Below are 23,467 nucleotides of genomic sequence, written 5' to 3'. Positions count from 1 at the left end.
TATTCTAATAATTATGAACTATTGAATAATCTAATTAAATGCTTTGCAAGTGCATTCCTTAGGTATGTAAGTGGCTTCTCAGGAAGTGGAGTAGAAGTCTTGAATCTCTACACAAGACACATGATATTAATTAGTGTATATGAATTCCAAATGGTGGAGAAAAACAAAATTCATTAAATCTAAATATTATAGTTTCCCAGCCATTGTGATATGGACACGAATAATGTGGGTCATCCAATACATTACGTAGTATCCGGACTCATATGACTCACTCTGTCTGTTACACTACAATATATCATCACAATTGTAAACAAAACAACTATAAGAAAGTATGGCTTTAGCATATGTCAAACCTTGAGAGCAACCCATGTAAGCTTTCTACCGTTAGCAGTTGATTCCCAACCAACATCATACGTGCTGCAATGGAACTATAAAAAAAGGCTTTAGCATTCATTTATAGAACAAAGAAAGTCCAAACATTGAGGTTCTTACCAATCAACTGCTTGTCTGAGATGTTTGGGAGGAGACTTGTGTAATGAGCAAAACCATACAACATAACTCTCTGGTAGGGAAACAATAAGTAGCTGCCAATGGTGTCTGAAATTGATAATAACTTAATTGTTATATATTAAAATCACATATGGAACTTTGAAGTTTACAAACTTCACTTACCCAGATATATAAGGAATAAAATATTTGTCCTTCCCACTTGCAAAGTTGTTGGTGAGATATGTTGTGATGTCATCAAAATTATTTGCTTCGAAGATGGAAAATTATCTAAACCTAATATTGATGGTTTAGTAAAAATTCATGTTTCATCAAAGTTTGTAATCTTGGACTTTGATGATCTAACTAAAGTTATAATTTGCAACACATACTCAAACCTCATGCATAACTATTGTGATTACAACCTTTTGCAGTCCAGAGCGATTCTAGCAAGCAGAATTGAAACTACGAATTAAATAAATAGTTATGCTTTATCATTAATTCCAAGTACGTCATTCAACTTAACAGTTAACTATGTCTATACACATCAACACCTTAGACTAACTCATTTTTGTTAGTATTGTGGAGCTTAATTTAGTCTCACATTGTTTAATACTTTGAGATATTGTTCACTTCTTAGCTATATAAGCAATCCTCTGTAAAGCTTGAGAGATACACCAAAATAGAAATATACTTTCTACTGTAGTCATGGATGTAGGCATTTGTACGCTGAACCACGTTAAATTTGTGTCTCATTTATTTCTCTTTTTCTTTTTTATTGTCTTGTTCCTAACAACTGGTATCATGAGTCAATTTCTTAGTATGCTTTTTGGTTGCAATTTTGTCTGATCTTCCACATTTGAAAATGTTTGGTTTCCTTTTTTCTTGGGAATCTCGATTTAGAGAATTCATGGGAGCTTTTTTCGAAAGCGGTGGGAGCAATGACAATGAAGAAGGGAAGGTGAAAATTGGGAAATTTGATGGCAGTGACTTCAGGTTCCGGAAGATGCAGATAGAGGACTACCTATATTAGGAGTTGTTAAATCGGCAGACCCTTGGTGTGATCCGGTTAACATTAGCAAGGAATGTTGCGTTCAACATCATGAACGAGAAAACAACCAAATATTTGATGTAGACGTTGTCAGACATGTATGAGAAGCCCTCTACAGTCAATAAAGTGTATTTGATTCACAGACTTATCAACCTCAAAATGGGTGAAGGCAACTCGTTTACCCATCATATTAACGAATTTAATACAATTATTGCGTAGTTAACTTTTGATAATGAGGTGAAAGCATTAATCTTATTATTATCTCTGTAGAAAAATGCGCAACGAAATGATTAGAGGGTGGGACAAAAACCAAGAAGAGGGTGAATGAATTCTAATTAAAATTTGCTTTCTTTTTAACAGATTTTTTGTTTCAAAAATTTGTTTGATGAAACTAAAAATTTCTTTGAATAAAAACAAAAGATTAATGTTGTTCAAAAGCAAATAACTAAAGTAGAATAAGAAGAAGAGTAATTACATGAATAATTTTTATACTGGTTCGGAGCAAAAAGACCCTATGTTCAATTGTTAATCTCTCCAAAAGAGGGATTAACCTTTCTACTAATAAGTAACAATTTACAATAGAAAAATAAAGATTGAGATTAGAAGCCACCTCTCTTAAAAGATAAGAGATGAAAGACACCTCCTTTTGACCCACAAGAGGATGAACAACTTAACTCTGCTTTGTAGGTATACTTCACCACTTAAACACGCTAAGAAAGAGCACTTCTCCTACAAGCACCAAGTAACACAAATTTATTTTTCAGAAAAAGAGAGTATCCTTTAAGCACACAACTATGATACTCTTAGTGAAAAGTTATTTTTAAGCTAATTATTTATAGCCTCTTGCATTTGAAAATTAGGTCAGAAAACTAACAGTCAGGTTCGCAACTGTCATTGATAATTGATTATCATAAGTGGTAATCGATTATTCCAGAAACATTTTCAAATAATAATTTCTTATTGTGATAATCGATTATCCTTAGTGATAATCGATTATCACAGAGATATTTTATGAAAAATAAAAGTTTTTCACAATGTTATGCTACTTGGGTTCTGCCTATTGACTCTTGAACTACTAAATTAATTACAATACACATATTACAAGTCTTGAACAATTAAATTATTGACTCTTCAAAGTATTTCTCGAAACCAAACACTTCTTTAATTCTTCAACACTTCTCTATGAAACATCATCATCAAAATCCTTTATTGAAGCAAGATGTTCATCTTCTTCTTTTTGCTAACAATCTCTTTCGGAAAGTTGGGGTGCAACTGTTATTGTAGTTAGTAATTTTGCAAGCAACAACAAGTTGAAGTTTAATAACATCTGTGACTTGATTTTAAGCGAAGATGTTCATGGGATAAGTTTAGTGGAATCTTTCAGTTCTAATTCTAGTTCAGCATTGAGTGCTGAAAATAGAGGAAGAAATAGCCAGAAAAGTGATAATCAAGGCTAAGGTAGATCAATGTCCAGAGGGAGACCACAAACAAAAGTACGAAATGATATCACTTGTTCAAATTTTTAGAAAAAGGGTCACTTTAAAATCAATGTTGGCCTTCAAGGAAGAACAACGACAAAAAGAAACAAGATGATGATCAATCAGCAAATGCAGCAATAAATGAAATTGTAGATGCCTTATTATGTAGTTTAGATAGTTTCATTGACTCATGGATTATGGACCCAGGTGCATCATTTCTTACTACACCTTAGAATTAGTTTTTCGCAAATTTGGGAAAGTTTACCTTGTAGATGGAAAATCTCTTGATATTGTGGGAAGATGTTATATTAACACTAGAACCACTAATGGAAACGTGTGAACTTTGAATAATGTCAGACATATTTCTACCTTAAAGAGAAACTTAATATCTATAGGGTAGTTGGATGATGAAGGGCATTACATCACTTTTGAAGATGGGCATTGGAAGGTAATGAAAGGTAATCTTGTTGTTGCTCGTGGAACGAAGCAAGGATCTCTTTACATGATTGCAGATGAGGATATGAGATCAGTTGTAGAAGTTGGCAACAATTACTCTTTATGGCATCAAAGGCTTGAGCATATGAGTGAGTAAGGAATGAAACTCATGATCTCAAAAGGTAAAGTACATAACTTGAAGCATGTTGATGTTGGATCTTGTGAATATTTATCTTTGGAAAGCATAAAAAGGTTAGCTTCTCCAAAACATGAAAGACATCTAAAGTTGAAATGCTAGAATTGGTGCGTACAGATGTTTGGGGGCCAGCTCTAGTGAAATCCCTTGGTCGTTCACAATATTATGTAACTTTCATTGATGACTTTACAAGAAAGGTATGAGTTTATTTTCTTAAAAATAAATCTAATGTGTTTTATGTGTTTAAAGGGTGAAACAAGGAAGTTGAGACTCAAACATGTTTAAAGGTTAAATGTTTGAAGTCTGATAATGGTGGACAATATGACAGTAGCGAATTCAAGAACTTTTGTTCAGCTAACGGGATTAGTGTGGCAAAAAGAGTGAATAGAACCTTGAATGAGAGAGCAAGATGTATGAGAATTCAGTTAGGACTACCTAATGTATTTTGGGAAGACTAAATTGGACCCTATGGAAAAACAATGTTATTTCATTGGCTATGGATTTGACATATATGGCTATAGATTTTGGGATGACTAAAATAAGAAAATTATCAGAAATAGAAATGTTACTTTTAATGAGAACATGTTCTATAAAGACAGGACTGTAGAATTGGTAAATGCATCGCTAAAGCAAGTATCATTAGAAGAAATTTTAGAGAATGATGTAGTCCACAAAAGCCGGAATACAGAGGTAGAACCTGATTCTGAACTAGAACACATAGTAGAGTCAGAAACACCTGAAGTCATATTTAGAAGGTCTAACAAAACAATGGTAGCACCACAAAATTATTCTCTTTCATTACACTACTTGTTGATTGATGTTGGTGAGCTAGAACATTTTGTTGAGTCTATGCAGGAAGATGAATTTGTTAAGTGGGAGCTAGCAACAAGAGATGAGATAAAGTCTCTTTAAAAGAGTAAAACATGTTCTTTACCCAACCTACCAGAAGAAAAGAAGGTTTTGCAAAATAGGTGGGTCTATAAGTTAAAAGAAAAACCAGACGACAATAAAAGATATAAGGCTAGACTTATAGTGAAAGGGTTCCAACAGAAACAGGGTATTGACTTCATAAAATTCTTCTCTCCTATTGTCAAGATGAGTACCATCAAAGTTATCTTGAGTATAGTACCTATAGAAAATCTTCATCTAGAGCAGTTAAATGTCAAAATTGCATTCCTACATGGGGATCTTGAGGACGAAATATTTATGGCACAACCAGAAGGTTTTGAAGCAGAAGGAAATGAGAATCTTGTATGCAAGCTTCATAAAAGCTTGTATGGATCGAAACAAGCACCGAGACAATGGTACAAGAAGTTTAATGAATTTATGAGAAACTTAGGTTTTCACATATGTGAAGAAGATCATTGTTGCTATGTGAAAAAATATGTTGACACTTATATCATCCTTGCTTTAGATGTTGATGACATGTTAATTGCAGGAGCTAATATGGCAGAAACTAACAAGTTCAAGAAATAATTGTCAGAAAATTTTTAAATGATGGATCTTGGCCCAGCCAAACAAATTCTTGGTATAAGAATCTCCAGGGATAGATCTAAAGGTATTTTGAACTTATCTGAGGAGAAATATATAGAAAAATCACATGGCAGATTCAATGTTGGAAATGCAAGAACCAGGAATACACCTTTGGGAACTCACTTAAAATTTTCCAAAGGGCAATCTTCTTAGACAGATGAAGAAGAATCTTACATGTCTAAAGTGTCATATGCCTCTACAGTAGGGAGCTTAATGTATGATATGGTTTGCACCATACCTGACATAACACATGCAGTGGGAGTTATGAGTAGGTTTTTGTCAACTCCCAAAAAGAAGCATTGGGAAGGTGTGAAGTGGATATTGAGATATTTGAGAGGCACTTCAAAGATGCATTTGTCTTTTACAAGAAGCAATATTACTTTATAAGGGTTCTCTGATGCAGACTTGGAAGGAGATCCGGATAGTAGAAAAAGCACAACAAATTACATTTTTACGTTAGGTGGTACAACTATCAGTTGGAAGTCTAAACTTCAAGGAAGAGTCTCCTTCTCAACCTATAAAGTTGAGTATGTAGCTATCTCAGAAGCAACAAAGGATATGATATGGTTGAAGAACCTTCTAAAAGAATTAGGAAAAGTGCAAGATGGTCCTCCATTATTCAATGATAGTCAAAGTGTTATATATCTTGCTCAAAATATAGTTCTTCATTCTAAATGCAAGCACATTGAATTGAAGTATTATTTTATTAGAAACTTGATAAAAGATGGAGACTTGTCTTTGTCCAAGATTCCAAATGTAGAGAATCCAATTGATATGTTGACCAACACTATCATAACAAATAAGTTAAGGCTTTCTATTGCCTCAACTGGCCTTCAAGATTAATTGTTGATGAACGTAACTACACTAGGGGATAATGTAAATCAAGCTCCAAGTTAGAGAATTAGTAGTATTGTGGAGCTTCATTTAGTCTCACATCGTTTAATATTGTGAGATATTCTTCTCTTTTTAGCTATATAAGCAATCCTTTGTAAAGTTTAAGAGATACACCAAAATATAAATATATTTTCTAGTGTAGTCGTGGACATTAACATTTATACGTTGAACCACGTTAAATTCTTGTCTCCTTTATTTCTCTCTTTCCCTTTTATTGTCTTGTTCCTAACAATTTCAAAATTGCAAGCTTAAAAAGATAATATATAAGCTCTTATAGCATTGATAATACTAAATGATTCAAACTACATATCAACATGTTACACAAGAATTCCTCAATACATTAAACACATTTGGACTGCACAATTATATCATTAGTTTAAAGATTAGGACACCAATTTTGCTTTTGAGGAGCTTGGATCAAACCAAGGGTTTGTGTAATGATACTAGATTAAGAGTTACAAGATTGACAAACCATGTTATCAGAGCAAAGATTATTACTGGAAATAAGACTAGTCATGAAGTATATATACCACGAATGTCTATGTCACCATCATAGTCACCATAGCCTTTTAAGTTTGTCAAAAGACAATTTTCAATTATTTTATCCTATATAATGACTATTAACAAATCCCAAGGACAATCACTAGCATCAATAGGATTATACTTACCATCTCTAATTTTAAGTCATGGCCAACTATATGTTGTAGTACCTAGAGTACGGAGCAAAGATGGATTGAAAATACTAATCCATGACAAACAAGAAAGGCCTTTGGACTATACAGCAAATGAAGTTTTTAAAGTTTTCCAAAATCTATGACAAGTGAGTACCAAACCAAATCGTCTTATGCCTTTATTACCACAATTATCTTTAATTGTTCCATATCAATTTCAGAATAAAACAACACCAATAAAAGGCTTGGTCTGTAGGACTATCAAAGGACTGCATCCATATTTTTTCTGTGACTTGGTAAATGTACAACTTAAGCACTCTGACTATACCTAATTATGTTATTTTGTTACCTTAAACCTTATTGCAAATAGACAACAATATATTGTGTCATACCATATTATCAATTATTAGGCTGGGTGCTTCTTCATACTCAAACACTCAACTTCGCCATACAAATCATTCATAGAATCCACACCAAGCGTAACAAAAAAACTTGTAACATATATGTATCAAGCAACATTTTTTCCCGAGCTAGAGTCGAGCTTATCGAGCCCCAAGATGTAAAATTTGACACCGAGATATACGTTTACCATTATTCTACATCCTCATAACCATCAAACATCTACACATGGGATTTTCTAAGTTCACCTTGCTAATTTTTTTAGAGTGATTCTCCTTGCACCTCACTTATTTCGTCATGCACCTCCAATTTTTATTTAATTTTCATCTTTGCCCCTGCCACAATTCGATCACCGACTACCGCATTTCCAACGCCGGTTGAATGTTACCGCGTTTCGAATTACGGTTCTGACTATATTGAATTCGTTCCATTTGGCTTGCTGCTTCATGCTTGTAGATGCTGGTTTATGAATTTATGTCTAATGGCACATTGAGGATCACCTTTATGGTATAAATTATGCTCTTATTTTCTAATATTATGAATTTATTAATATTTTGGTTCATTGCATTATTCTGATGAATGAGTAGCCACATATGCTTTGAACATATTACTTGTCTCGAAGCCCAACATACGTAGTTGTGTGCCTAATTTCCTTTTTAAGATGTCTCCCTTAAGAGTAAGCCTATTGTTTACAGTTAGAGCGAAAGAACCCCTGACTTTTTCCATGAGATTAAAGATTGCACTAGGGGCTGCTAAAGGCCTCATGTATCTATCTACACACAAAAGTTGATCCTCCAATATTCCACTGAGACGTAAAGGCCAGCAACATATTGTTGGACTCTAAATTTTCGGCAAAAGCGGCTGATTTTGGACTTTCGCGTCTTGCCCTAGTCCCATATATGGAAGGAGTTGTGCCTAGTCATGTATCTACGGTGATAAAGGGGCCCCAGTAAGGGTTTCATGATTGGATTTGGTTTTGCTAAATAGTGAACATGTATAATAATTACAAGATTATAAATCATATTGTTGGATTACTAATCTATCTTGGCACTTGTATAATACTATTAGTGTAAGTTGTAATGGATAAACAAGTATAGGAATAACATATCAATGATATCGTAGCAATTATCTATGTACTGTATTATTAACAAGCCAAATTAATAATATAGAAAAAATGAAAAAAAAAAGAATCGCAATTCAAAATACAGTGCCATTTAACCGGTTTTGGAAGTTCGGTAGCCGGCGTTGAAAGTGCGCCAAGGGAAAAGGTGGAAATTAAATAAAAATTGGAGGTGCACGACAAAACAGGTGAGGTGCAGGGAGGAGCACTCACTTTTTATTGCAACCCCTGGTCCATTTTACTCAAGCAAGTGTTTCAATTATGATAAAGTCAAACATTTTGTAAAAGATTATCGGTCTGAAAATGGAAGAAAAGAGATGATCGACCTTCTCATAAAGATGTTGAAAAAGAACTCAGCAAGACAATCAAGTAAAGTGGAAAACTTAATAATAGAGCTAAGTAAAGTGGAGAACTTAATAATATTGTTTAGTAACAAAGAGAACTCGACAAGACAAGTAAGTAGTATGAATAAGCCAACTAAACACCTTAGTAGCCTAGATAAATGCAAGAGAAGCTTAGATAGTCCCATAAAAACATGTAAAGCTGGAATAACCAAGAGATTTACAATACTAATATAAAATAACAAAACAATTTTACATAACCTCTATCTGATTATATTTTAAATAAGTATTCTACTGTATACAATTTAACATATTATTTCGTAAAATCATTTACCGACACTATATTATGATATCAATTTCATTTATCATATTTAATACTAAAATTATTGTTATATCACTTCAATTTACCACTTGATTATTCTAATAATAACGATTAAAATAATATAACCTAATCTTTATCATATCTTATTACATAATAATTTCACTACTATATTATTTTTATATTCAAAATGAAAACAAAATTAAAAAAGAAATAGAGAACCCGTGCTTACACGCTCAATCGACTAGTTAAATAGAAAAGAAGTAAAGAAATTCAATTCAATCAGCACAACATTCTTTTATTAGAATAGATGAAGGATGATTTGTGAACCCACCATAGCCAGTCTATAAATTGTACACACGGCAAACAAAATAGCTCGAGTGGATTGAATTCCACCGCCCGATCCCCAGTGTTCTGTTGTGTTGTTCAAGGCTCATCTTACAGGTGTCGTCTAAAATCATGTCAAAACGAAGTTTAAGCTCATAAATAGTGAGGGAGACCAAGAATTTTAACCTTCTGGGAAGAGCTTTTGTGGACAAATAACGCTTTGTGATAGCAAGAATCATTGGAATAAACAAGTGCAAAAGCCAAATAGAGATCTATCTTATGTCACATCTGAATGGTACACAAATTATTTGTACATACTATTGGAGGCTAAAGCCAAGCCTCTACAACCATTTACACAAGTTTGATTCTCTAAATTTTACACTCGTCAGCAGCTAAAAAGAATATATATATTTTCTTCATTCTGCCGCTAAAGCAGGACAAAAAAATAAGCAATTAATTTTGGCATGGATGAAACCATTTGTCAGGCCAAGCTCTCTTTTAACCGTAGCTCAAACGGGATTCTGAGGAGCGTGATGATGATGTATGAGTCTGACGCCGTGGAATCCCAATTTCACAGGCATTGACTCTGGCTGCAAAGCGTAGGGAGCAAAGTGACTCACCAGTGGAAGATTGATCAGGAGAGATGTTGACAAACATCAACGTTTTGGAGTCGCCACCGAGACATGGCTGCCATTGAACAAAGCAATTTTAAACTAAGATCTTCCTTTATCAACATATAAAAGTTGATCATACTTAAGTAGTGTAACATTTTCACTCTTTAATTTGAATATGATAACAACCACCACATCAATTCATCAATAATGAAAATTTGAACAGGTTAACAAACCTGGAGAAGGTACGTCAGCTTTGAATTCCTAAAAGGAACATGGTCTTCTTTCTTTCCTCCCAAAGCAAATATGACATCGCTCAAACAAGATAGACTTCTGTTGATAGCCTGAACGTGACAGTTAATAAAAACGCTGTTAACACAAGAAAAATAGAATTGTTGGCATGCTGCCCAAGTTAACAGCAATGAATACCTGAGTTTCCTTCAACCGGTCTCCAGTTGCCCCACTCTTTGAGAGTCTTTCACTACCAGCAAGATCGATCAGGTTTAAGACACCGTGGACTTGTTGTTCAGTGTTCTATAAAATAGAGAAAGTGCCTCAGGAAATAATGTCAACAGGACAAAAGAACAGAAACAAAATATGTACTAAGAAAGCATGTACCTCATTTTTCCCACTTATACGCAGTGTAAAGACAAAATGGCTTCTGGATGACTGTTCATTCATTTGTGTTCTTCCCACTGACCTGTAAAAAAATGAGTCCCACAATTTCCCATTGTCCTTATTTATACATAGATTGTAGACCAATAACAAGAGCACGTTGTCCCTAATAAATTATTAGATTTTCTAACTGAATCGAGTATACTTATAAACCATAAACGGAATCCTTAGCAGCTTCAACTGATTAGTTGAAAATGAATAACAAATCATCTAAAATTCATATGAATCAGACTTTGCACACATTTATCCAGACAGTTCATTCAAAGCAATCATTTTCATGACCAAAATATTAAAGACCATATACCTGCTTTGTGCTGCCTGTCGTAGGAGGGAGGAAATCTCATCTGCGCTACAAACATCCTTTATTGTGAGGTCCGAAACATGTGTGTTTCCGTTTGCATCATGTTTTATAGTGTACTGCTTGCTGGAAGCATTATTTTCCGTCCGTGCATGATCACTTGACCGATTGGTTAATAACAAATCCCTGATGGTGTCATTATATATTTCCAGAATTGATGCCTGGAATTGTTCAATTAAATTTTTCAGTTTCCATAAGATGTGGCCACATGAAAATTGAAAATCAGGATGCAGTATACTAACCTGCATTGTGTACTTCCACCCTTGATCTTTTAGAGATTGGCTAGTCTGAAATATCTGTTCTAAAGAACGGGGTATCAACCCTTTCAGATCTGGCTCATCAGGCCTACCCATCATAGTATAGGTTTTACCTGAACCCGTCTGTCCATATGCAAATATGCATACCTGTCATAGCAAACCATGGCCCTCTGTGTCAAGACACGGCTTAGACCCAAATACACAAACAAAAGTAATAAAAAATATGAACGAAAAAGATAAGCCTCAAGTAAAGCGTATTTAAAATGGTACATAATTCATTCCAACCCACGGCTAAGACAACTTTTCAAGAAATAAACACAACTGAGTTGTCTTCAGCCAGCCATCTTACGAGGCTAGAGTTCATAATAAATAACAAATTTAAAGAATATATATTTCAAGCGTTGATAGCATACTCAAGGAAGATACTGAGATAAAGCGGTCAGTGAACACTTAACAACAACCTATATAATCACTAATTAGTGATTATTTCCTATGAAGGGAAAAAAACAAACAATCATATACTACAAACAATAATAAAAACATTAATTTTATCTCTCACGCAGTGTTTCATTTAAACAAACAAAAAAGTATCCCAAATGTTAATATAATCACTTAATTTTTTTGGTTTTACCACCACTGCACCCAAGAAATTTGGTAGGATTGCTCAAATGCAAGAAATCATCCATGGTATTTTAAAAATAGAAAATCATTGTCCCAAACATAGGCACTGGGATAAGTTGTTTTTTTTTCTTCTGTCCCAAACACCAATGGCTATTTCTTTTCTTGCTAGCCATTTTGATAATTATTTCCTGTGTACTACGATCTGCTAGAGAAATACTGAAGGGAAAGGAAGCAAACTAGAAATTACCTTGTAGCCATCAAGTGCACTTTGTACCAGTTGTGATATCTCTACAAAAACGTCCTGCTGAGAAGCCTCGTGATTGAACACCTTGTCAAATGTGAAATTGTACTTTTGTCCTGCTCAACATTAATGAGTGGGATTGTGATGCTTGTCTAAGCATGTATACTGCACTAAACACGTAAATCATAAAATACAAAAGCTGAAGAGTTACAAAAATGTTCGTATATATACCGCTTTGTACTAATTCAATGCCCCGACCAAGAGCTTCTGTTGAAGTAGGGAATGAAACAACTGTGTCCGCACTGTCATCTGGTAGGAGCGGCCGTACACGGCAGAAAACACGAATATTTCCTTTTAGTTCCTGAAATAGAAATTAATTGGATATCATTGACCTATAAGCGGAGATTTACACCATAAAAATCAAAGAAAATATATATAAAAAGCAAGAAATACCTACCAAAATAGTGTTATGCAGTTTTTTTCGTAGCTTCTCTCCTTCTACTACTTGAAATTCTTTATCTGCCAAACGCTCATGTAGCCCCTGTATAATTCTCTTCTGCTCTTCAAACATTGTTCTTGTGTCCGAAGCTGATAGATCAGCATTCTAACATAAAGAAAATAAGGTTGTTTCAGGTAGTTGCCAAAAACACTAAAGCACACTGTTAAATATAGTGAAAATTATATATAGGATTAATCTCCCTTGTGTTAAACACACATAGAGTTCTCTATTTATAATAGAAGAAATATGGGCTAAGCCCAAAATACAAATAAGAAATAATAACAAACTAACTGAAAGATAAAAGATAAAGATAAAAGATATAATATTTCTAACACTCCCCCTCAAGCTGGAGCATACAAATTGTATGAACCAAGCTTGAAATAATTGAACTTGATTTCCAACTAGATGATTTGTGTTAGATGTTAAGATGTGTGTTTCTGTTATTTGGGCTTAGTCTATTATGTATTAAGGGCATTGGCCCATATCTTACAATATAAATAAATTACCCTATGTGTATGCAACACACACAAGGGATATTCTCTCCCAATCTTCTCTATTTCTCATATGGTATCTAGAGCACAGGAATAGTTCCAGTCAACTCCACGGTCTCCGGCACCCCTCACTGCCGCCGTCGCTGCTGCCGCCGTCGCCGCTGCCGCCGCCGTCGCCGGAGTTCCAGAATCGACCGGCGACCACACCATCGGAATCGTCTCGGCCGGGCGACCATCGTCGTACGAAGATCGCGGCGAACGGACCTCCCACGCGCCTCCACGCGCCGCCGCAAGAGTCGCCGCTGCCGCCGCGCGTGCCGGCGCGTCGCCGGAGCTTTCCGCCGCCGATCAGCACCGCCGTGATCGCCTCCTCGCCCTCTTTCTGGATCTGTGGTCGTTGCGTCAATCGGAGCACTTTGAATTTTTAGGGTTTCTCCTTCCCTATGGCGTCTTCCTCGTCTACAAACACCTCTATTGGTGGCTCATCTTCTGATCCTTCAATATATACCAATTATGTGAATGTACACTTGTCCATTGACAAGTTAGATGGCACAAATTATGCAACATGGGCGTCCGACATCAAACTTTGGTTGAAGAGTCAAGGGTACTTAGATCATCTTACTCAAAATGTGACTACTGCTCCCATAGATGACACTTCCCGCTGGATGAAAATTGATGCTCAGTTGTGCATTGTTATAAAGTCCACCATTCACTCCTCACTGAAACAAATGTTTCGATCCTATGAAACATGTTCAGAAGTATGGGCACAAGCGAAGTTGTTATACACCAATGACACTCAGCGTCTTTATGGTGTTTGTCAGGACCTATTAACTGTTATTGGTCCGCGCAATCCTGGTCCTATGGCAGAATATTTGGGTAAAATTCATGCCCTTCTTCATGACTTTAATGATATATTACCTCCTGCTTCCACTCCTGCTGAAGAATTGGAACAGCGATCAAAGTTCTTCATGTTGTTGGCATTATACGGACTCTCTGATGATGTTTCTCATGTCCGTGATCAGATTTTGGGTTCTCCTGTCATACCCAACTTTACTTCTACTTGTTCTGCTCTTTTGCGTATCCCGAGCAAACCCGTCACTGAGACATCCCCTCATACTGATGATTCCTCTGTTATGGCTGCTCACCGTGATGATCGAAGTCGGTCTCGCAAGCCAAGTAAAGGACGTCCAAAATGTGACCATTGTGGCAAGTTAGGCCACAAAATTGATAGATGTTATGCTCTCCATGGACGTCCTCCTCGACCTGTAGCAATGGCAAATTCTGATCCACCTCCCCGATCACCGTCTGCAGACCATCCTACTTCATCTAATATCGTAGACAAACCTGCAATCTTTAACGAATTTCTCAAATGGTATGAGGATCATCAGCACTCTGGTTCCACTACATCTGCATCTGTTGCACGTACAGGTACACCTTTTGTTGGTCTAACTCACTCCCTTGGACCTTGGGTCCTTGACTCAGGCGCCACAGATCATATCACTGGTAACAAGTCCTTGTTTTCTTCCTTGTCATGTCCGAATAATTTACCCTCAGTAACAATGGCTGATGGGTCTAGAGTCTCATCTCATGGTATTGGTACTGTTAATATTTTTCCATCCATATCCATCGATCATGTACTTTATGTGCCTGGGTCTCCCTTCAACTTATTGTCCATTAGTCGTTTAACTCGTACTCTTAATTGTGTTATTTCGTTTACTAAAGATTCTGATTGGTTGCAGGACCGGAGTTCGAAACACATGATTGGCACAGGATGTGAGTCTCATGGCCTTTATCATCTCCGCCCTTCTCCACATGTTGGCGTTGTCATGGAGTCACCATCCCTTCTTCATGCTCAGTTCGGTCATCCCAGTCTTGCCAAACTACAACAACTTGTCCCAAGGTTGTCCACATTATCAAGTTTGTCGTGTGAGTCTTGTCAGTTAGGGAAGCATACTCGTAGTTCCTTTCCTCGTAGTGTCTCACAACGGGCGTCGTCTCCTTTTTCATTGGTTCATTCTGACATTTGGGGACCTAGTCGTGTTAAGTCCATTTTAGGTTTTCAGTATTTTGTTACCTTTATTGATGACTATTCCAGATGTACTTGGTTATTTTTAATGAAGAATCGTTCTGAGTTGTTTTCTATTTTTCAATCTTTTTTCAATGAAATAAAAACACAGTTTGGGGTTTCTATTCGAAATTTACGTAGTGATAATGGCCGTGAATACCTTTCTCAACCGTTTAAACAGTTTATGGCTTCTCATGGCATTCTTCACCAAACCTCATGTGCTTATACCCCTCAACAAAATGGGGTGGCTGAGCGCAAGAATAGACACCTTATTGAAACAACTCGTACACTTCTTATTCATGGTCAAGTACCCTCCCGTTTTTGGGGTGATGCAGTTCTCACAGCATGTTATCTTATCAACCGCATGCCATCTTCCGTCCTAGATAACAAAATCCCTCATTCTATCTTATTTCCTCAAGACCCTCTGCATCCATTACCTCTTCGAGTTTTTGGGTCTACATGTTTTGTTCATGATTTTAGTCCTGGTCTTGATAAGTTATCTCCTCGGTCTCACAAATGTGTCTTCTTAGGATTTCCACGGTCACAAAAGGGCTATAAGTGTTTTTCCCCTTCCCTCAATCGTCATTTTATCTCTGCTGATGTCACTTTTGATGAGTCTTCTTTTTACTTTTCACATCTATCTTCTAGATCTGTACCTCTCCCTGTTACTGTTGATATTCCTCTTATATGTGATCCTCCTGGTGATGCTCCACCCATTTTGTCTTCTCCTTCTTTAGACTCTCCTTCACCACAGGATCATACTTCACCTCCACCCCTTCAGGTTTATAGTCGCCGTAATCGTCTCCCTCATGACTCACTTCCGGTGCCGCCTCATGTGTCTCCTCCGGCTCCAGCAACTGAGTCTGACTTGCCTATTGCCCTCCGTAAAGGTATACGCTCTACCCGTAACCCTTCCCCCCATTATACTGTTCTTAATTACAACAGATTATCTCCATCTTTTTATACTTGTCTCTCATCCATTTCTTCTGTGTCAATTCCCAAATCTGTGAGTGATGCCTTAACTCATCCTGGTTGGCGTCAAGCTATGATGGATGAATTAAGTGCTTTACAGGAAAGTGGAACTTGGGAGCTGGTCCAATTACCATCTGGAAAGTCTGTTGTTGGTTGCAGGTGGGTGTATGCTATCAAGGTTGGTCCTGATGGCACGATTGATCGTCTGAAAGCTCGACTGGTTGCCAAAGGCTACACACAGATTTTTGGTTTGGATTATGGTGATACTTTTTCTCCAGTGGCAAAAATGACCTCTGTTCGCCTCTTCATTGCCATGGCCGCTCTTCGCCAATGGCCTCTTTACCAACTTGATGTCAAAAATGCTTTCCTCAATGGTGATTTGCATGAAGAAATTTATATGGAGCAACCGCCTGGCTTTGTTGCTCAGGGGGAGTCATCTGGATTGGTATGTCGTCTTCGCAAATCCTTATATGGCCTAAAACAGTCTCCTCGGGCCTGGTTTGGTAAATTCAGTTGTGTTGTTCAACAATTTGGTATGTCTCGCAGTGAAGCGGATCATTCGGTGTTCTATCGCCACTCGAGTGCTGGATGTATCTACTTAATAGTGTATGTCGATGATATTGTTCTCACAGGAAGCGACTATCTTGGCATCTCTCAGATGAAACAACACCTTTGTCATCATTTTCAAACCAAAGATCTTGGCAAACTCCGGTACTTTTTGGGTATTGAAGTAGCACAATCCAATGATGGTATTGTCATATCTCAGAGGAAGTATGCGTTAGACATCTTGGAGGAAACAGGGTTAATGAATTGTAAATCTGTTGAGACACCTATGGACCCTAACATCAAACTCCTACCAAATCAGGGGGAGCCTTTCTCAGATCCTGAACGGTACAGAAGACTAGTTGGTAAATTAAACTATCTTACTGTTACGCGTCCTGACATTTCTTTCGCAGTTAGTGTGGTGAGTCAATTTCTAAACTCCCCATGTGAAGACCATTGGGAGGCAGTTGTTCGCATACTGAAGTATATTAAAAGATCACCTGGAAAAGGTTTGCTATATGGCCCTAACAACGATACAAAAATTGTTTGTTATTCAGATGCTGATTGGGCTGGTTCCCCTTCTGATAGGAGGTCTACTTCTGGATATTGTGTCTCTATTGGTAGCAACCTGATATCTTGGAAAAGTAAGAAGCAAAGTGTTGTGGCAAGGTCTAGTGCAGAAGCAGAATATAGAGCTATGGCATCAGCTACTTGCGAGCTTGTGTGGCTTAAACAATTGCTTAGTGAATTGAAATTTGGAGATGTCACTCACATGATACTTATATGTGATAATCAAGCTGCTCTCCATATTAGCTCTAACCCTGTCTTCCATGAGAGAACCAAACACATTGAAGTTGATTGTCATTTCATTCGAGAAAAAATCATATCCGGAGATATCAAGACTGAGTTTGTTAACTCAAGCAACCAGTTGGCAGACATATTCACTAAGTCCTTACGAGGACCTAGAATTGATTATCTTTGTAACAAGCTTGGAACATATGATTTATATGTTCCAGCTTGAGGGGGAGTGTTAGATGTTAAGATGTGTGTTTCTGTTATTTGGGCTTAGTCTATTATGTATTAAGGGCATTGGCCCATATCTTACAATATAAATAAATTACCCTATGTGTATGCAACACACACAAGGGATATTCTCTCCCAATCTTCTCTATTTCTCATAATTTGTCTTCAAGAGTGTGAGGCAAGCAGAGATGGGTTATCACATGTCAATGAACAAACAACAACTTGTGAAACTTCAACTTCAAAAGTGGATGAAGGAGAGCAACGGAGAAGGAGACAATAAACACTTCAACTTCAGAAGTGGATGAAGGAGAGCAGCGGAGAAGGAGGCAATAAACACTTCAACTTCAGAAGTGGATGAAGGAGAGCAGCGGAGAAGGAGGCAATAAATGCAGCAGATCTGTGCGGCAGATACAATAAGAAAGGAAGAACAAGGCAAGAACAGCAATATAGAGGCGAAACCCTCTACTACAGAGGCGAAACCCTCTACTACAGAGGCGAAACCCTCTACTACAGAGGCGAAACCCTCTACTACAGAGGCGAAACCCTCTACTACAGAGGCGAAACCCTCTACTACAGAGGCAAAACCCTCTACTACAGAGGCGAAACGCAGAAAGAAGGAGGTTCGAAGATGCGGAAGCATGCGGCGAGAAGAAGACAGACGTCGATGGCAGCAATGGCTGCTCTGGAAGGTCTGAACAGAGAGAGGGAGGTTCGGTGAGACGACTAGGTTTGATACCTACGCTGAGAAGGCGGCGCGTGATGAACACGCGTTCGAGATCTATTTCCGGAGAGTGGAGGCGCGTGACAGCGCATGCAGACGAGACAAAGACGGCGACCGCCAGGGTTAGGTCGTGCTTGAAGAGACGGTCCAGATCCATTGGTCACCGGTCGAAACTGTGTTGGTGACCGGTGAGAAGGCGGCGACTGCTTCAGAGGAGGCAGTGGTTCCTAGGAGACTTGTCTCTTTGATTCTGGGTGCTGAGATTTAAGAAGAAGAGAAAATTAATCTTATGAAATTTTTAGGGACTGCCGGCGGCCATGACGGCCGACCGCCGGCAGACAGCAAAGACCACCGGAAGAGATCAGAAAACCTGCTCTGATACCATGTTAAATATAGTGAAAATTATATATAGGATTAATCTCCCTTGTGTTAAACACACATAGAGTTCTCTATTTATAATAGAAGAAATATGGGCTAAGCCCAAAATACAAATAAGAAATAATAACAAACTAACTGAAAGATAAAAGATATAATATTTCTAACACACACTGCAATAAAATTATATGCTAAGCAACTTTTTTACGCAAAGCATAAAAACCAACTACATTACCTTTAACTTCTCTCTTTCAGCAAACAATTGCTGCTGCAGTATATGTATTTGATCCTTTTGAGATGAACAAGTTTCCTATAAAGAAACCCATCATAACATAAATGCACTAGACACAGAAGTGCACTATTAATGAAATAAAAGAATATATAAAAGTGAACAAAACAAAACAACAAACCTCAAGAGTATTTGTTTTAATCATCAATGCATCCAATTGAGTACATGTTTTCCCAGTATATTCTTTGTGCCTCGCTATTTCTCTAGTTAGAGCATTTACTTGCTCCAACTGACGGTCACGGTCATCTCTAAGTTGCTTTAACTCCTCACGAAGACATTTGAGCTCATTTACTAAAATTTCTTTCTGCTTTATAGTCTCGTCCTGTGAAACCTGAAAAACAGATTAAAAAAAATTTAAGAACAGAGGCGACAAACACAAAAAGAAGAGCAGCTATCAATATACCACCATCAATGACAACAGATAGGTAATGCTAATAGTAATAGTACCAGTAAAATGCAATAGGTTCTTTACAACAAGTTTACTTATGAGATTTTAAGAAGTATAAGGGTAAGCTATCAGTGCCAGTTAATCACTTCCATTTCGCATTTAATGTAGCAAAATAATTATCACAATATTCACATAATTCATTTGATTTCAAATATTTATTAAAATTAGTGACAAAAATTCATACAAAAGGTGGAACTATAGAGAAAATACAGATACAACTAACCTTAAGAGATACCAACTGATCCTGCAATGCCTTATTGTGGCCTCTTAAATTACTAAGGCTCTCAACAATGGTTGCTTTCTCCGTTTCAAGCCGTTTAAGGGCCTCATTAACTGTTTCAAGATCAAACTGAAGACGACTATTGTACTGCTGCAAGCTCATATTATACTCCTGTGATCGCTTGTACAAATCTTCGTTTGAAATGGCCTGCAAAACTCAATGGTTTCAAAAGGAACAGATCACGAGGGAATCTGTAGGATTCAAATAGCAGAAAACATGAACATCTTTTTAGTGCAGAATTTACCCAAGAGGACATCGATTTTGTATTACTCGGGGGTAAAGTTCAGTAGTCCAATATTTTACAAATAACAATCTTATACAGAATATAGCATTGAATCACCTTCTTCTCAGCAACTGATTTCTCATCCCGAACTTTCTCAAGCTCAGCTGACTTCTCATCCCGAACTTTCTCAGCCTCAGTTCTGGCTTCCTTTTCTTTACCATAAGAATTAATTGCTTCCTAGATTTGAAGCCACAAAAAAAGAGGTCATTGGGAAATAAAGTAAATTCTCTTGACATACTCCACACAACGACGGCAGACAGCGTTACCAATTTATCTGATTCTTCCTTCACAATTCTCTCTTCTAGACAAGAAATTGTCTTCCTCGAATCAGACAGAGCTTCCTTCAACTCATCAATCTTATTCTTCATCTCAGTCACTGAGAAAACAGAATTGTATGAATTTTCTGATAACCAAAGATAAATTCTATCTGGGCATGAAGGCACTATAGACTCGATCATAGAAATTTAAAAAAAAAAAAAAAGAAACAGGTCTTTAAAATAGAATAAATTAAAACAAAATATATAAACCCTCAACAAGCTAAATACATCACCAAATAATTACAATAACTCCGATAACTATTTCACTGTATATTGAAGAATGAATGTCACTATTTATGTGTAAACTATAATTCACCTAAATCCCTACCTACTTCTAGCCAAACAGTAAACAATACAAAAATATACGAATTCGTTCTCCCACCCAAGACAGATAGTAGCTACCATGCTTCTAAACACAGTATTAAGAAATTTTCAATAGTATATCAGCATATCAACTCAACTTATTCTCAAAAATCTCCGTAGAGATAAAACACACCAGTATCACTGCACTTCTTCTCAGAAGCCTCTAGCTCAGACTGAAGCTTTTCCTTTTCTTGAACATACCCTTCTTCTATCCTTTTATACCAGCGAACGCAGGCCTTAAGTCGCTTAATAAGATCCGTCATTTGCTCCATCTTTTTCTGCCAAACAAACCACAAAACAATCAAGAACAAAAAGAAGAAAAAATATAGACTAATTGATTAAATCAAGAACATCACAAACCAAACCTTACTATCATATGTATTTCCCTTTTTCTTTTCGTTCAGCAAAGCCTCCACCTCCTCCTTCGTGAAGTCAACTGCCTCGCTGACATCGCTCGTCGTGTTAAGGTCGGAGCGATTTGTGACAACGGAAAACGGTGTTCTGTGCCTCCCAGGAGCAGCGGCACCGCCCTGTCGCTCCATTTTCTCAGCTCCGATGCCCCGGCGACGCTTGTCCAGAGAAGCATCTTCGGGGCGCACCCTTTTCTGCAAGGGAAAACAAAGTGATTTAGAGGAAAAGCTGCATGGACTGCGAGAAAATGAAATAAATATTTGAGTGGGAGGAGAAAAGGCTTTACTTACAGAAGCCATGTGAGGCTTGGGAATTGGAGGTTTTGATTAGAGAAATTGAAGGAATTGGTAGATTTGGTCTCTGAGAGAGAGAGGGTCGGGGGGGGGAGAGAGGGTCGGGGGGGAGAGAGAGAGGAGCGTGAACTTTTGAATTTGAATTCGAAACTAACGTAACATTGTTTTTTTTTTTCTTTTTTTTTTATTTATCAGCAAAACGTGACATCTCACATCTTTTTCTTTATCCGATAATATGTCTAAATATTTATTAAATAGTTTTTTATAAAAAAATAAAAATTAAAAGAACATAACAAATATAATATTAAAAACTTGTATATATTTTTTATTTAATACTAAATAATAATAAAAAAGTATAATTACATTATTTAAAATAAATAAACTATCAAGTAAACTAAAAATATTTTAATAGTGTAAAAATTATATGTATTACAATTATAATAGCAAATTAAGTTTAAAAATTCAAATTTGAATAATAACCAACATATAAATTTAGTTCCTGCTTTGATTATCATGATTCCCTATATTAGAAGATTAAATGTGCTGTTTTCTGATATGGCACTGAGCAGGACAGATGTGACAATGAGCATTGGCTTGATATTACAAGTCTGGAAGCAATTTTGCTTTATGCTGCTGAGTGTCCACTTTTTCACTAAGCGACCATTTTTTTTAATGGTCTAACACTCAGTTGTGGCAAGACAACGTTGAGCGTCATTTTTTTTATTGTATGTGTGGAACCAATTTAAGTCCAAGTCGTAGAGCGATAAAATGGTGTCACTGAGCTATACAATGGTGTCATTGAGATATACAATGGTGTCATTGAGTGAGGAATTTTATGAGAAGAATGACATTGAGCGTCAGAGTTTGTTGAGCGTTAGAGTTTGTTGAGCGTCAGAGTTTGTTGAGCGTCAGTTTAAATTCCATGTGTTGGCTTATTTACTTTGGTTGTTTGGTATTGATCTATATTATTCTTAATCTTGGATTACCTTTATTTTTTCAGGGTCAATATAAACCCAATTTTTATTGACAGCAAAACCAAGAAAGATGACACTATCTACACAAAAGGTGCATTTATCAATGTTTGCAAATAATTGATTGACCCTAAGAATTGATAGGACAACCCTCAAATGCTTATCATCTTCTTACAAACTTTGACTATACACCAAGATGTCATCAAAATAAACTACAACAAATTTCCCAATGCAATCCCTTAAGACATGATTCATAAGTCTCATGAAAGTGCTTGGAGCATTAGTATGACCAAAAGGCCTTACTAGCCATTCATATAGAGCAAATTTAGTCTTAAAAGTAGTTTTCCACTTATCACCTTCTTTTATTCTTATTTGGTGATAACCACTTTTAAGATGAATTTTGGAAAATATTTGGGCTCCATGCAATTCATATAACATATCATCAAGTCTAGGGATGAGATGCCTATACTTTATTGTGATGTTGTTGATGGCCCTACAATCACATCACATGCGTCATTTTCCAATCTTTTTGGGCACCAACAACACAAGCACAACACAAGGGCTTAAGCTTTTTTGAACCCAACCCTTGTCCAGCAAGTCTTATACTTGTAACTCTATCTCCTTTGTCTCTTGGGGATTTGTTGTTAGAGCGATGCAACAAAATGGTTAGTGTGCTTGGAAAAAAATCACGATGACGGGGTGAATTGATTTCTTATGCTTTGAAAAAAATTTGTCTTCTCACTTTATAAAATTTACTTAACAAATAATATCAACAACAATAAAGAGTATAAGGAAAGAAATATTTGCATAAGAAATTTTATACTAGTTCAGATCCCAAGGATCCTATGTCCAATTGCTAATCCCAAATAGAGATTAATTATCCACTATCAAAAAACCAATAAACTATTACAATCACACAAAAAGAAAAGTTTAAGGATTCAAAAACACCTCTCTTGTTACCCCCAAGAGATGATACTCACTTCTCCTGAAAACCATAAGGGATGAACACCTCCTTCAAATGCTTCACAAAGGATGAACACTTCCTTTAAATATTCACAAAGGATGACAGGTTTCACTCAGCAACAACAACAATAACACTCAATCACACTT

General features: G+C 36.7%; 1 protein-coding gene across 1 annotated transcript; it reads right to left on the bottom strand.

Annotated features, from left to right (window-relative positions):
* Positions 1-9,469: 9,469 nt before the first annotated feature.
* Positions 9,470-21,601, bottom strand: LOC124845451 (kinesin-like protein KIN-14C). Its single transcript, XM_088101660.1, has 17 exons — positions 21,384-21,601; positions 21,048-21,287; positions 20,816-20,960; positions 20,269-20,378; positions 20,060-20,179; positions 19,663-19,866; positions 19,113-19,322; positions 18,938-19,012; positions 12,471-12,617; positions 12,245-12,374; positions 12,020-12,129; positions 11,137-11,298; positions 10,841-11,055; positions 10,480-10,561; positions 10,291-10,395; positions 10,098-10,205; positions 9,470-9,937 (listed from the first exon to the last, which is right to left on the bottom strand). Exons 1-17 carry the CDS (start codon positions 21,390-21,392, stop codon positions 9,749-9,751), a joined length of 2,361 nt encoding a protein of 786 aa, XP_087957786.1. The 5' UTR covers positions 21,393-21,601; the 3' UTR covers positions 9,470-9,748.
* Between the last annotated feature and the right edge of the window lie 1,866 nt (positions 21,602-23,467).

This window comes from Vigna umbellata, chromosome 11 (assembly GCF_029865625.1).
Source record: "Vigna umbellata cultivar VRB3 chromosome 11, Vumbellata_1.0, whole genome shotgun sequence".
Classification (NCBI taxonomy): domain Eukaryota; kingdom Viridiplantae; phylum Streptophyta; class Magnoliopsida; order Fabales; family Fabaceae; genus Vigna; species Vigna umbellata.
Note: the sequence above shows the minus strand (reverse complement) of the source record. Positions and strands in the feature narration are given on the sequence as shown.